A 16538-nucleotide genomic window follows, 5' to 3' on the forward strand; every position below is an offset into this window, starting at 1 on the left:
TTTCAACATCTATCATATATCTAGATCCGATGTGAACAACAATAAATTAAAGAACTTTTACCCACTTTGTTGCCGAAGGTTCTTCTTAATTTCTTAAATTTATTTTTGTTTGCATCGGATAAAGATAGATGTTGTATGTTAAAACTAGGATTCAAGATAGATCTAGAATCAATTTTGAGTTTTATAAGAGGATACAATCGGTTTTCTAGCCATTCTTATTTATCACGTGCAAAGAAAATGAGAAAAAGTAATGGTATTTACTATTTGATTAACCTTGTTGATAACCATTACGACAAAGTGGGTGAAATTGGTAAAAAAAAAAATAGGTCGTGCTTTTTATTTTAACTTTAAATTGACCTGTATATTTTTCTTGCAGCGAAAGAAAGTTCAGGTATTGTTTTGACAAATATTAAATAAGTCACGTTTTCTTAAGAAATTTTTCTGTAAATAAAATTAAAACGTTTAACCAATTGGTTTACACCGTTAACGGTCGTTACGGTGAAGAGAGGTAATCAGAAAAAAAAAATTCAGATCATGTTTTTTTATTTCCAACCCAAATTAGTTTGTGTATTTTTTGGCAATGAAAAAAGTTCTCTGGCAAATACTAAAGAAGTCAGATTTTTTTCGAAATTTTCCCATTGCTAATTGAAATCCAACAATTGAAACAAAAACAGATTAAGAGAATAGAAAGTGGATTTGAAAATTTAGGAGAAATAGCTTTTTGTTTTTAGATTCTCAGGTAAAAAAAAATGAGACATAGAATCATTTACTTCCGTAACATAAATATTTTGTGTCTTTCACTTTGTTTTGTGTTTGTCTAATTTCAGGATTTTTTATTTTTTAATTATTTTTTTCCTTTCCAAAACTGTGGATTATACATTACACTTGTATAGAATATTTCCCAGTAGTATAATGACGAGCACAATTTAATAGTAGACAAAGTTGTCAAACAATGTTTTTTAAAATAATAATATACAGTACTATCATTAAACTTTGTATTTATACCACAAATTCAAGCTTTGCATTTTTTTATTGATGAGTGTAAATTAATAAATCTCTTTTAGTAACATATATTTTTTTTTAACAGTCATAAGATTCTCAAAAAAAAAAAATCTGATTCATTTAACATAATAACAACGTTGTACATAAAATGTATACAGGTTAATAGTTGTGATATATATATTAAAAAATTAACAATTCAATATTAATAGAACAATGGTAATAAATATGAAAACCTCAAACAATAACTTTAAATATACAATTTTTTTTAATCAAAAATGAAATAGAAAATTGCCCCGCTGTGCAAACTGTATGTTTATAACATTTCAAAAATGAATATTATAACAAAATGCAAACAACAAAATTTTTTTTTTTTATAAAAATACGCTACATATTGTTACTTAATGAATTCTATGTATTTGCTTATACATTTTTAAAATTAAAACCTAAAACATAATAATAGTACAAGATATCTATATATAGATTTAAATAAGTCAAAACAAAAAGTTATATTTATAAATTATTTAAAAAATAAACAATATAGCGTGCACAGCGGGTTAGTCTCTAGTTGATAGCGAAAAAGCACACACAAAACCCTGTAATAAAACCCCAAGTTTTAATAAAGCTTCCATCTTTATCTCCTTCTCGAAAGCTTCTATCTTTATCTCGATTGATAAGCCTTTTGTTTTATCTCTTTCTGTAATGTGATGAATCGGAACAGCCTATACGAGTCTGATGATGATGAAGAAGAAGACGACTTTGGAGATGACCTGGAAGAACTAAGACGCGCATGTACGGTCTCGGTCTCTCACGCTGGTTCCGACAAATTCACTGCAAAAACCGATTCTATTGAACCGGATGGAGGTGGTGGCCGCGGGATAGCGTCGGATTTCGAAATGCTTAGGACGAATGTGTCCCTCCCTCTCATTGGTTTATCTGACGATGAAGAAGATGAAACCCTTCTCGCTATACAGAGGCGATTCTCTGCATATAAAAGTTTTGGTGAGCTCAGTTGTGAAATTTGTTACTTGTTTTGTTTTCTATTTGGGTTTAGCTACTGATTCGTTAGATATTGTTTCCGTGTTACCCGTTTTAACTATCCAATCATTGTTCATGATGCTACAATGTGGGTTTGCTTGTCATTTTATCCAATGTTTCTTTGTCTTTGTCAAATATGTTATGCTTTAGTGTTCATTTCTTACTATTTTTTCTGCAGATCCCGAAGGAAATTTCATGAATGATTCTCCCAGGAAGAAAAGGCAGGTACAAGATGGCCATTCTGTTGAGGTGCATGAAAAGACTTCCATTGAGCCTCCTGACCACCTGAAGACATGCCAGTTACCTCTTAAGCCAGCTGCGATTGCAAGTTTCCCTGAAGCTGCACAAGCCTTTGTTGATGCAATCCGGAAGAACAGGGCATATCAGCAATTTCTTAGAAGAAAATTGGTCGAAATTGAAGCAACCATCGAGCAGAACGTGATACACCAGAAAAATGTTAAGATAGTAAAAGATTTCCAAGGTTCTTGCAAGAGAATAACTAAACAGGCACTCTCTCAGAGGAAAGATCCCCGTGTCAGATTGATCTCAACACGAAAATTTGAGCCTTGTGATGGTTCCGAGGTAATACTTTGATCTAATTTTCCTTCCTCTGCTGTTTTGTAGTCATTAAAAAGTAATGCTTTGGCTGTTGTCTGTTGACCCTGATGGAAAATGTTTATCATCTAAAATTCTGTCTTTCGTTTTTGGTAGGATAATGATGAAAAGATATCTCCTTCCATGTTGGGTCCACGGGAAAACCCCTGTGTTGCAAATTATAGGATGGCACTAGAGAAATATCCAGTTTTAGAGGAACGCAGAAAATGGTCTACTGAGGAGAACAAAAACCTTGCAAAAGGTCTAAAACAACAAGTTCAAAAAATACTGCTTTCTGAGGCTATTGAACAGTCCAGGTACTACTTGCTCATCCTCTTTTTAAGTGCTATCATATTCTGGTGCCTAGTACCCTTAAACCTGCTGCTGCTGCCTAGTACCCATATTCTGGTGACTTAGTTTAAGTTTTTCTCGTTTTAATTTTTCCAAAAGAGCTCACTGACAGAAATTTCTTAACAGTGACTGGGAAGGATCTACATATGATATAGACACCATAAACGAATCGATCGGAAATCTTGAGATCACACCAGAAATGATTAGGCAGTTTCTTCGGAAAATTAACTGGGATTCGTTGGATATCAAGGACCGTTCTTCTGCAGAATGTGAAGCTCGGTAAGTAGTTCCTCCTTTATTTGAACTCTGGTTACTAAGATAAATCAGCTTTCAATCATCTATGGGTGCACATTTCATATACCATCACCCTGTCTCTTATTTTGAGATTTCAGTGGATTTTCTTAACTTGTGCTTCATTGTAGGTGGATGAGCTCGGAAGATCCATTGATTAACCACGCTCCGTGGACTGCAGCAGAGGACAAAAACCTACTCCGAGTTATCGAGAAAAAGAGTCTTACAGACTGGCTTGGCATCGCGGTATCATTAGGGACAAATAGGACCCCATTTCAATGTCTGGCTCGATATCAGAGAAGCTTGAATCCAAGCATATTGAGAAAAGAATGGACTGCAGAGGAAGATGACCAACTTCGTGCTGCAGTAGAGTTATTTGGCGATAAAGACTGGCAATCTGTTGCAAATGTATTAAAAGGAAGATTTGGAAAACAATGCTCAAATAGGTAACTTTCATCTTCTATACTCACACATTTTTTTAACGAAATTTTGATATCAAACTCCACAGAATGTTGACAATTTTTTTTTTTTTTTTTCAAATGAAATCTTAAGAGTTAGCCTGGCCGCTTTCCCCCCATCTACCAAATGATATGAATCTGTTTATATATAAACCACCCATCAGGTTCATGTTTAGTCCTTATGGGATTATACATACCCTCAATATGCACACATTGGGGACATTTCGGTAGGATTTACAATGCGTTACAAGGTTATTTTGTTTTTTTCAATTTATGATACTTGTTTCTGTACACGATTGAAAATATTTGATCTCATTTTCTTCCTCTCTATGCTTTCAGATGGAAAAATTCACTTTGCCCTACCAGAAAAGGGAGATGGAGCTCAGAGGAAGACAAACGTCTGAAAGTAGCTGTGACACTCTTTGGAGCTAAAAATTGGCCGAAGATTTCTTCGTTTGTTCCTGGACGGACCGCAAGTCAGTGTCGAGAGAGATGGCTAGATTCTTTAGAGTCCAAAAAAAATTGTGGGAAGTGGACCGAGGAAGAGGATCAAAAGTTGAGAGAAGCAATTGCAGTACACGGATATAGCTGGGTCAAGGTGGCTTCACATGTGTCTCTTCGTACTGACAGTCAGTGCTCGAGGAGATGGAAGACTCTAAATCCTCACCTAGTGCAACTTTTACTAGAAGCTAGAAAGTTACGAAAAGAAGCTACTGCAGGTAATTTTGTTGATCGGGAATCAGAGCGTCCTGCTTATATCGCAGGCCCTATTTTGGCACTACCAGAGATATCTCTAGCGCCAGAATCCGATATTGCAGCCCTGGAGAAGAAACGCAAAGCCAAGTGAGCAGGCAGAAGAAATCAGACGCATGGGAACAACCAAAGAGACGGATAAAAGAATTAGAGAAATCTCAGAATTGCCAAATAACATAGTTATAGTCAGGCACAGAAGAACCCTAATGAGTAGATATCATTTAATTTTGTCTTCATGCAAAAATGTCTAGGTTTGTTGATTGTACATATATTAATCTTCTTATAATTAAAAGAGAAGTACAAATTAAAGAATGCCCAAAATCATTAGTTTAATAACTTCTAATTGTCACTCAATTATACATCTATGAATTGACTAATTAAAACTGAAAAAGGTAAATTAGAGATCAAAACATGAAAACAAAGCATCAACAGCCCATGTATACATTAGAATCTTTTTAAATTAATACCCGATAAATGAATAAACTCGATAAAATAATAAATTTTGCCGGTCTCGAGTCAGAATAGTGTAAAACTAAACCAAATTCGATAAGATAATAAGATAATAATTTTTTAAAAAACCAAATCCCAATAATATCTATACTAGTATAATCGCAACACTTTTTGTGACGGGTGGGTAAAAAAGCTTTCGGGTATATCGGATATCCGACCCATTTAAAAATTCCTTCACAAAAAAATTGTTGGGTCGGGTTATATTTAACTCTACTCATACACCGGATATTCCATATTTAATAATTTAGATTTTTAGAAGATTTGATTAAGATTTATAATTATGATTCTCCTATCATCTTTGTTTGGTTTTTTTTTTAACTGTTTTGAATCATCATATAATACATAAAGTAAAAAAAAAAATCAATTTTTTTTCTGCATATACTGTGATTCGAAATTTTTAAAACGGACATATATTATCCAATTGACGAAAATGTGTGTTCAACGTTCTACATCGATTAAAATATTTAGACAATGATTCAGAATCATATCATAAATAAGAACATTAATAAAATAAATGAGTTTTTTGGCGGGATGGGTTTGGCGGGACAGGTTTTTGAATCAACAATAATAAAAAGATTAAAATATCATTAATCCGCCGCTTCAATACGGATTTAATCCTTATTTTTTTTTAATATAAATCACAGGACGGATTAAGAAATTACGGAACGGGTTATATTTCGGAAATGATTTATATGGCGGACGAATTTGAATCAATATTTATATACCGCTTTAATACGGGTTAAATCCTCAGTTTATTAATAATTATCTCGTGGATTCGTGGTATACCGTTACTTAATAACAATTGTAAACTATAATATAAATAAATATGTTATAAGGAGATACAATTTACAAAATATTTTTATACGAACTTTAAAATTAAATCATCCCGCGGTGTACCGCGGGTTAAAATCTAGTCATAAATTAATAATCATGTAAATTTGCACTATTATATAAAATTTACATTATAAGGCCAGAGCCCACCTATAGAGCCCATGAGAAGAATGGGCAGGCGCAACAAGACAATCCCAAGAAGCAAGCTCACTGTGCAACTAGACATGTCAATTAGGGCCAAAGCCCGCGGGCTAGCCCGGCCCAACCCTGAAAAATAGCGGGCTCGGACTTCAAAATATATGTCCAGAAAAAATCGGACCTTTCGGGCTAAGCCCGGCCGGGCTCGGACTAGCCCGAAAAACCCTTTAAAAAATATTTTGATATTTTTTTTTGTTAATATTTTCGTTTAATTGTAAAAATTTTTTTTGATAGAGTTGAAAACTCTAAACATAGTTTTTTTGTTATGTATTACTATAAATCGAAAAAGCAAATATTAGTTCTATGTACTACCTAATTTGAATTATTTTGATTTTATATTTTATCTAGTATAAGTTTAAAAAATTTATTTGGATTATTTATTAGATTTTAACTCTCCTTTTTAAAAACTAAATTAGCGTTAGTGGTTATTTAAATTTTGATTGACTCGTTTTATATATAGATTCTTTTTTAAGAGATATTATAAATTACAAGTTTGTTTTTTTGTTGTCGGAAGAAAAGCCCAAAAAAGCCCGGAAAAGCTTTATAGCCCTGTTAGGGCCGGGCCGGGCTTTAAAATATAGGCTCAGAATTTTTACGGGCCGGACCGGACCGGACTCAAATATGTACGGGTTTTGCGGGCTTCAGACCAGGCCGGGCCGGACTAGCCCGATTGACATGCCTATGTGCAACGACTACCTCAGTCAAAAGCAAAAGCTACGCATACAAAATGTGTGTATAGAGTACAGCAAGACCACCTCATCAAATCCAACTCGCAAACAAATTTGGAGCGTTATCTGATCATGAGCCATGAGCTGTCACTGACAGTTGTCAAAACTATCCAAATTGTCTCTAGATTATTCTTCTATTTTCTATAAACACCTCTCTATGTATCAATGACCTAATCAATGAAATAAGAATGCAGTTTTAAAGTTATCAAATTTTCTCTGTTATTATCTCTGCTTTCCTGGTATCAAAGCCATGTAGGCTCCTTCTGATTCTTTCTCTCCTGCAACATTAACGATTTCTCAATGTGTCACTCTTAACCTCAATGAGAAGAATTATCTGTCATGGAAACTTCAATTTGAGAAATTTCTCAATAGCCAACTCCTACTGGATTATGTTACTGGAGCTATAACCAGTGCCGGCTCAACAGTGTTATAGGCCCTAGGGCAAAAAAATTTTAGGCCCTTAGATTATTATTATTTTTTTTTTGTGTTCTTTGTGTTATATAAAAAAATTGTATGATATTTTTATTAAAAAGTTAATTATTAAAACTAAAAACAATGATAAAAAAATTTATGGGCCCTTCTAAATTTTATTTTTATGTTGTAATTTATAATTTTAATACTTTTATAAAAAAAAAATTTTAAATGGGCACCTTAATTATTGGAGTACGGGATTGGACTCCTGGCCGTCGCACCGCTCGCCCCCTATTTGAGCCGGCACTGGCTATAACAAAACCTTCTCCTACGATAGATGTGCGCAATGGATATCAGGTTACGAAGTCAAATAATCCAGAATATCTTCGTTGGTTCGCACCGACCAACTCATCATGGGGTGTTTGTTTGGATCTCTGTTGGAGGATGTCTTGAAGAGCATCTACGGTCTCTGTTCTTCCCAAGAGGTATGGTTCTACCTTATAAAGAAGTTCAATCGTGTTTATTTAACTAGGAGGCTAGAATTGCAACGAAGAATTCAAACTTTAGCTAAGGGAGATAAGACTCTTGCTCAGTATCTAGCAGAAATCAAAACTCTCTGTGACCAGTTAGACTCTGTAGGTTCTCCGATCTCCAAACAAGAAAAGATCTATGGGGTTTTAAGTGGTTTAGGAAGAGAGTATGAGTCTATAACCACTGTTATTAAGGATTCGATGGATAAGATCCTTGCACCATGTTTGGATGATGTTGTGTATAAGTTGACCAAATTTGATGATATGCTTTAAGCGTATCAAATCCCTACAGAGGTCACTCCTCACTAAGCATTCTACACTGACAGAGGGGGCTATTCTGGTCGTGGACGAGGCCAAAACAGAGGAGGATTTCGTGGCAAGAATTCTTATTCAACACAACGACGAGGTTTTCCTCAACAGTTTGGCCAAAGCAGTGGCAGAGGTTCTTACTCAGACAACCGCCCAACGTGTCAATATGTGGAAAGTATGGTCATCCGGCTTTCAAATGTTACAAACGATTTGATCAATCCTATCAAGTGGATGAAGCTTATCACGCCCTTGCTGTGATGAAAGTCTCAGATACTCATGGTTGTTCTCACAATCCATGGTGTGCTGACTCAGCTGCTACTCATCACATCACCAACTCGCCTCAGAACATGCAGTCAACACAACAGTATGATGGTCTTGAATCAGTTATGGTTGGCAATGGGAGCTTTCTACTAATAACACATCTGGGATCTGCAGTCATTTCGACAGTTACAAGTAATCTTCTTCTTAATGATGTACTTGTCTTCCAGATATTGCTAAATCATTGCTCTCTGTCTCCAAGCTCACTGATGACTATCCATGCTCATTCACATTTGATTCTCACACTGTGTATATTAAGGACAAGCAGACAAACCAGAATTTCAGTCAAGGCAGAAAGCATAATGGTCTCTATCAGTTGGATAATCCCTAGTTTCTGGCTTTCTATTTGTCAAGATAGCAGAGTACGAGTGATGAAGTTTAGCACAAACGCCCGGGGCATCCAGACCATCAAGTTCTTCAGTATCTTTCTTCAATAAAGGCTATTTCTTTCAATAAGACTACCCAGTCAATGTGGAATCATGTCAATTGGGAAACACTTGCAAGCTTCCCTTCTCTAGATCAAATTTTCAGTCTACTAGACCTTTAGAAAGAATACATTGTGATGTTTGGGGTCCTGCACTTATTGTGTCAGTTCAGGATTTCCGATACGACGTTGTATTCATTGATAAATATTCAAGGTTTTTTTGGTTTAATCCACTCAAACTCAAGTCTGAAGCATTCTCTATGTTTAAACAGTTTCAACAAATGGCTGAGAATCAGTTTGGTAATAAAATAAGTATCTTTCAGAGTGATGGTGAGGGTGCGTTTGTCAACACTCAATTTCTGAAACGTCTTGCAGACTGTGGCATCAAGCATTTTATTTCATGCCCTCACACACCACAACAGAACGGTCTAGCCGAGAGGAAGAGTAGACATGTTGTTGAACTTGGTATGTCAATGCTATTCCAGGCTAAGTTACCACAAAATCTCAAGGTAGAGGCATTTTTTACTACAAATTTTCTCATTAATCTTCTGCCAACATCAGTTCATGAAAAGATTGTTAGTCCTTTTGAGAAGTTAAGTGGTACAGCTCCTGTCTATACATCTTTGAGGGTCTATGGATGCGCATGTTACCCAATTGGCCAAGGAGAGATTCCCAATTTCTTAAAGAGTTGAAGTTGATAAGATTTTGCAAATAGTCCATGAGAATCTGCATTCAAAAAAGAGGTGTGATCTCGTTTCTAGGAAGGAGTTACAGAGGAGGTGTTATAGGGAAAATGAAGAGTAGCTGACGTGGAGAGATGCTGAAAGATGATTGGCTGAGAGGTGAACAATGAGTTGGCAGCTGTTGATTGGTGCGTTGGTTTTAGGAGAAGAAGTCATGAAGCTATAAACAGAGTTGAAGATCATTTACAGAGAACTAACCAGAGAAATCATTTTTAGTTGTATCTTTTCTTCTTCTTCTTAGTTTGTTCTGAGATTATGGTGTTGTACTCATCTAGTTTGAGATCTCTCCGTTAGATCTTCGTCATTTGAGATATCGACTTTCGTTTTATGAACGTTAGTTCGATTTGGTGTGAATTTGCGATTGGAATCGAAGTGGTGTGGTTTTATCTTTATCAGGAGGCAAGAGGGATCTGTTTGCAATCCCCATAGCAAAAGACGATCTCTTGTAGGGCTTCAGTTGTGGACCATTAACCAAGTCAAGAACTTCTGTTTAGGAATTACACCCGAGAACCAAACCTCACGGTACAAGGTAACAATTAGCTTTTGTTCTCTAATTAGATTGTAGATTTCTCAAGTACATAGTACAGGTCTCTATTCTGGTTATTCATAGATGTTCCAAATTTCTGTGATTTGAAGAATAGAGAGAACCATGACTTGATCTTCATATATTGCAGGAGGCAATCCGTTATCATTTGCATGTTATAAATCATGTGAAGTCTTAATAGAAGACATGCACAATGATATAGAGAAAGCTAAGAATCAAAACAACCATCTTCCTATAATATACATCCATTTTTTCTTATAATAATTGTGTTACTGAATACTGATATAACTCATGATGTATCTTTAATTTTAATTTTTCTAAGACTTGCTTATAACATTTGTATCATTTTATAATTGGCAGGGTCATCAAAACTGGAAAATTCATGCAATCGTCTCTCATCATTTGACGTATGCCCAATATATTAAGGTTAGTTAACAACAATCTGTTTTGTTAATATACTAAGGTTAGTTAACAAACATGTATGAGTCAAACTAAAAGTCGAATCTCACATACATTATCTTTTTCCACATAAGCATGAATCTTTGATAGCTACAATCACAAACATAAGAAAGTAATTATTATAAAAATTTACAATGGTTCTAAGTAAATTGATGCATATTTTCTCGTCTGCTTCAGCTCAAATCTTTTGTAGAAAAGTATAAGCGGAAGAGAATAGAGAATAGAGAGAATAGTGAACAGAGAGAATCTGTATATTTCACTTACATCTGAATAGTACAAAGAGATACAAATATATAGAAGGAGAAGAAGAAACTACCTGTTACAAAAGGGGGGCTGCATGAAGGAGAGAGAAAAGACATCATGCATGAAGGAGAGAGAAGTCACACTAATGATTAGAAGTGGTTGGATTAACATTCCCCCTCAAGGTTGGCTGGGAGATGATAATCAAGCCAAGCTTGCCAAGAATGGAGTTGCCTCATTAAAAACCTTACCAGGAAAACCCAAGGGGAAAAACCTATGGTAAAGGGAAAAAGAGTGCAACAATCATCTTCTTGATTGGTGAAGATCGACTAAGCCAAGCTTGCCATGAATGAAGTTGCAGATCTTTGAATTTGCAGCTTTAGTGAAGATGTCAGCGAGCTGATCTGAACTTCTTGTGTAAGTAGGAATGATAACTCCAAGTTCAACTTTCTCCCGGATGTGATGACAATCCACTTCAATATGTTTGGTGCGTTCATGGAAGACAGAGTTGAAGGCAATGTGAATTGCAGCTTGATTATCACAATGCATGGTGATTGGTTGAGGAGTCTTGATTCCTAAATCCAAAAGTAATGCCTTTAGCTAGATAGGTTCATCAGTTGTATTCGCCATAGCTCTATATTCGGCTTCTGCACTTGACCTTGAAACCACCTTTTGCTTCTTGCTTTTTCATGTGACAAGGTTCCCACCAACAAATGTACAATAGCCTGAAGTTGATTTCCTGTCTGTACGATCTCCGGCCCAATCTGCATCACAATAGCCAACGATCTCGGTGTGACCATTCTTCTGCATCCAAATTCCTTTGCCTGGGGTTCCCTTTAGGTATTTAAGGATTCTTTCCACCATATTCCAGTGATGAATGGTTGGTGTTTGCATGTGTTGACTGACCTGGTTCACAGCAAAGCATAAGTCAGGACGAGTAATTGTGAGATAAATGAGCTTACCCACAATTCTTTGGTATTGTCCAATGTTTTCGTATGGTTCCCCCTCAGGTTCCCCCTTACGACAATCCTTGTAGCTTTCTTCAAGAGGAGTCTTTGCTGGTTTAGCTCCAAGCTTTCCTGTTTCACTAAGAAGATCAAGTGTGTACTTTCTTTGGGATAAGAATAGTCCTTCCGGAGAACGACATACTTCTATGCCAAGAAAGTACTTTAGTTCACCTAAATCTTTAATATCAAAAGTAGATTTAAGAAGAGACTTAGTATTTTGAATACCTTCTTTATCATCACCAGAGATGATAATATCATCAACATAGATAAGAACAACAACAATACCTGTTTCTCCCTGAATTATGAATAGCGAATGATCTGCTTCTGACTTTCTAAAACCATAATCGAGAAGGGTTTTACTCAGTTTGTGATACCAAGCACGTGGAGATTGTTTTAGACCATAAATAGCCTTCTTTAATTTTAAGACTTTGCCATCTTCAACGTCAATGCCAGGAGGTGGTAACATATAGACTTCTTCTTCAAGCTCTCCTTGAAGGAAAGCATTCTTAACATCCATCTGCCATAAATCCCAAGAGAGGTTAGTGGCAAGAGAAAGGACAACGCGTACCGTATGAAGTTTGGCAACATGAGCAAACGTGTCTTTATAGTCTTCTCCATAGGTTTGAGTGAAGCCTTTAGCGACTAATCTAGCTTTGTGCCTTTCGATTTCACCATTGCTATGATATTTGATTGTGAAAATCCATTTGGATCCAACTGGTTTCTTGTCCTTAGGAAGTTCCACCACATCCCAAGTGTTGTTTCTTTTCATGGCTCAATGTTCTTCATCAATAGCCACAATCCAAACCTCACTGTCCTTTGCTTCTTCATAAGTCTTTGGCACAGTTTCCTGGTCAATTTTGCTAAGAAAAGCCTGATGGTCAGTAGGAAGGTTAGTTAACGAACAATAAGCTTGAATAGGATGAGCAATGGCAGAGTTATAACAAAGCTGCTTTTTGATCATTGTAGCAGGATCAGTCTTTTGTCTAGTACTTCTTCTAAGAGGCACATGAGAATCATCTTCGTGAATGGCTGTCTCTAAATCTTCATCAGAGGAATCAGTGTTAGTGGTGTTTGTATCTGAATCTTGAGAAGTCTGCTGCAGGTTTTCAGAAGTCTGCAGGACGATTCCTGAAGTCTGCTGGACGTTTTCTGAAGTCTGTTGTAAGTCTGGTGAAGTCTGCTGGACATTTTCAGAAGTCTGCTGCAAGTCAGGTGAAGTCTGCTGCAAGTCAGGTGAAGTCTGCTGTAAGTCAGATGAAGTCTGCTGGACGTTTGATGAAGTCTGCCGCAAGTCTGATGAAGTCTGCTGGACGTTTTCACTTCTTCTACTGCTATTGGAGAAGTTGAGGTTTTCCAAGAGGAACTTGAGGCTCTGAGCACGATCAGATTCAGAGTTTGTCAAGTCCTTTAAGGTGTCCCAATCTTTTTCTTCATAGAAACCTTTTTCCTCATCAAACTTGACATCCCGAGACACATACATTCTTTTGTTTGTAGGATTGTAGCATTTGTACCCCTTTTGAGTCGTGGAGTAACCAATAAATATGCACTTGATGCTCTTTGGTTGAAGCTTGTTTCTATTGTCATCTGGGACATGCACATAGCAAACACAACCAAAAACTTTTAGAAAATCCACAGTAGGTTTAATTTTGTTTAGTACCTCATATGGAGAAATGTCTTTTAGACATTTGGTTGGAAGACGGTTGATGAGATAGCAAGCAGTCATGACAGCGTCACCCTAGAAGTGCTTTGGAACATTTTTATAGAACATCATAGTTCTTGCAACCTCCATAAGGTGGCGATTTTTACGTTCTGCGACACCATTTTATTGGGGAGTGTACGGACATGTAGTTTGATGAACTATTCCATGTTTAGAGGTAAACGCCTTGAACTCATTGTTTGTGTATTCACCACCGTTATCAGTTCTCAAGGTTTTGATCTTAGCATTGTACTGAGTTGAGACATAGCTGTGAAAGTTGGAAAAAGCTTCGAAAACACGACCTTTAGAAGGTAAAAGAGTTAGCCATGTGTATTTGGATTTTTCATCAATAAAAGTAACAAAATACTTGTACTGATCTCTTGCAGCACAAGGAGAAGTCCACACATCAGAATGAATGAGATCAAAACAATTTTCATAGATAGTAGAAGAGTTTGGAAACACAGTTTTACAATGCTTTCCTAAGATACATGCCTCACACTTCTCATGATCAAAAGACATTTCAGGAAGTAACATCTTAAGAGCCTTAGTATGAGGATGTCCAAGTCTAGCATGCCAAACAGAATTATTAGCAAAAACAGAACTAGGATTGAGATCTTCAATAACATAGAGACCATTTTTGTTGAACCTTCACCAATAGTCATCCCCGTCTTAATATCCTGAAACCAAATATCATTAGGACTGAAAATAGCCAAGCAATCAAGATCTTTTGTAGCCTTTTGGACAGAGAGAAGATTTGAAGCAAATTCAGGCATATAAAACGCTTTAGAGTCCTTATTAAATAATTTCAGATTTCCTACTCCTTTAACAGGGACACCATGACCATTAGCAATGATAACATTTCCAGTAGCAGGTTTAATGTTATTAATAAGATTAATGTCACTAATCATATGATGGGAAGCACCAGAATCAACAATAATTGGTTTATCAGTTTTAAGAGTAAGTGAAGCATTACCAGATTCTTTTAGAGATGCAATGCTTTTGATAAGGGCATCCAAATCCGATTTCCTAACCACATCATCTTCAGAGGCGGAAGCAGATAAAGCCTTCCTAGATTCATTCATCTTAGCAGGCTTTAGGTGTGGATGAAGAACCCAACATTTATCCTTGGTGTGCCCTTTTCTTTTGCAATGATCACAGATGAATTTGTTGTAATCACCCTTTTTGTAGGCACCTTTGTTAACGAAGGCAAGCTCACTCTTTTGACAAAACAAACTCTTGGATCCTTCTTCCTTTTGAATCTGCATACATACTTCATTCAAGTTTGGAAGCTTGTCAGATCGAAGGATATGACGAATAAGACCATTGAAAGAAGGGTTAAGAGTTAAAAGAAGCCCAAAAACTTGATCTTGAGTGCGCCTTTCATTAATCACCGCAAGATCTGCAGTTGGAGGACGAAGAGTTTCCAACTCAGCCCACAAAGATCGATACTCTCCAAAATGTTGGGTGAAAGACTTTTCTTCCTGATGTAGAGTGTTCAATGCCTTCTTCACTTCAAAGATCCGGCTGAGATTTGAAACGTTACCATAGACACCTTTTAAGGTATCCCACAACTCCTTGGCTGTCTCACAATAGGAATAGGCAGTAAGAATAGACTGCTCTAGAGAGCACTGGAGGGTAGCAAGAACCGTCTGGTCTTCCTGAAACCATTTGGATGATTCAGAAACACCAAAGGGGTTGTCAAATTTCGAGTGTGATCAGAAACCTAAAATCAGGTGCATCACATCTTGGCTCTTCTCTTGAATGTCAACAGTCACCTCTTGGGTGCTTATAATATGATTCCATAAACCACAACTGCAAAGAACAATTCTAGTAGTTCTGGACCAAAGTAAGTAATTATCCTCTTTAAGGATAACAGGAAGGGTAATCTGTTTTGAGTTTTTCATACCCAGAGAAATAAAAAACGAAATTTGGAAGATTAAAAAGCGAGAAAATAAGGATCTAATGCTCTGATACCATGTAGAAAAGTATAAGCGGAAGAGAATAGAGAATAGAGAGAATAGTGAACAGAGAGAATCTGTATATTTCACTTAGATCTGAATAGTACAAAGAGATACAAATATATAGAACGAGAAGAAGAAACTAGCTGTTACAAAAGGGGGGCTGCATGAAGGAGAGAGAAAGGACATCATGCATGAAGGAGAGAGAAGTCACACTAATGATTAGAAGTGGTTGGATTAACATCTTTCACCAGATTCGTGACTGTATTTTTTTTAGTGTCAAAATTCTTGATTGTATTTTCTCGTATGCTTCAGCTCAAACACTAACTCTAGTGTTTCACCAGTTGTGTTGGTATATTGGCGTCAGGAGTGAAGCACCTTCACCTGCACACGCAAAGCGGTTTTGTAGGGCCTCATGTCCCTCAAGAAAGCAAAAGATGCAGCCATTGTTATTGGTAAGGTTTTATGAGCTTAAGCAAAAAATAGAAATGGTGTTGATGTTTTGTGTGTGCAGAGGTAGTAGAAATGAGAGAGTATTTATAGAGCTATGATAGGTTAGTAAAGTTTTGGGATAGAGAATATACAAATTCTGATTAGCAAAGTGTTGATATGTTCGAAAATCTTTAAATCGTTACAAATCTAAAATATGCTACATATACTCTTAACCATTTTAAGATAATATCTTTAAAAATCGTTTATCATGAGACATTTCCAAGTCTTTTAGGTGGATTGAATACAAAATTAATATAGTTCCTTTTTTTTAAGAAAAAAATGTGAATTGCATAACTCATTAGTACCTATTTAGGAAACGATTTGCATCCGAAATATATCTTTGTTACAACTACATATATTTACTAAATCAATCATTTATTTGCGTTAGGATTTTTTTTAAGGAATGTTTCAAATTATTAGGATCCGAATGTCTGATTTACAGGTAAAAATCTGGGTCAAAAATTAAAACTCAATCAACATAACATCTTCAATTGGTATCAGAGTTGTGTTGACTGGTTTTAGAAGGTGCTCGGAATATAAAACTCGATCAACGTAACATCGTCACTCTCTCCCTAGAAGATTAAAATTAAAAATCCAAGCACCAGCTAAATTCAGTAAATATCTAACTAATTATACTTGAAGTGACGGGTGGATGA

General features: G+C 36.1%; 1 protein-coding gene across 1 annotated transcript; it reads left to right on the forward strand.

Annotated features, from left to right (window-relative positions):
* The first annotated feature begins 1704 nt into the window (after window positions 1–1704).
* LOC9304587 (myb-like protein L) lies at window positions 1705–4741 on the forward strand. The gene is given in 7 exon segments (XM_002868469.2): window positions 1705–2001; window positions 2216–2619; window positions 2749–2948; window positions 3109–3261; window positions 3405–3719; window positions 4071–4575; window positions 4578–4741. Coding segments are annotated over 7 exon segments (1959 nt in total). The 5' UTR covers window positions 1705–1706; the 3' UTR covers window positions 4665–4741.
* Window positions 4742–16538: the final 11797 nt, after the last annotated feature.

The sequence above is a fragment of the Arabidopsis lyrata genome (genome assembly GCF_000004255.2).
Source record: "Arabidopsis lyrata subsp. lyrata unplaced genomic scaffold ARALYscaffold_7, whole genome shotgun sequence".
In the NCBI taxonomy this organism is placed as follows: domain Eukaryota; kingdom Viridiplantae; phylum Streptophyta; class Magnoliopsida; order Brassicales; family Brassicaceae; genus Arabidopsis; species Arabidopsis lyrata.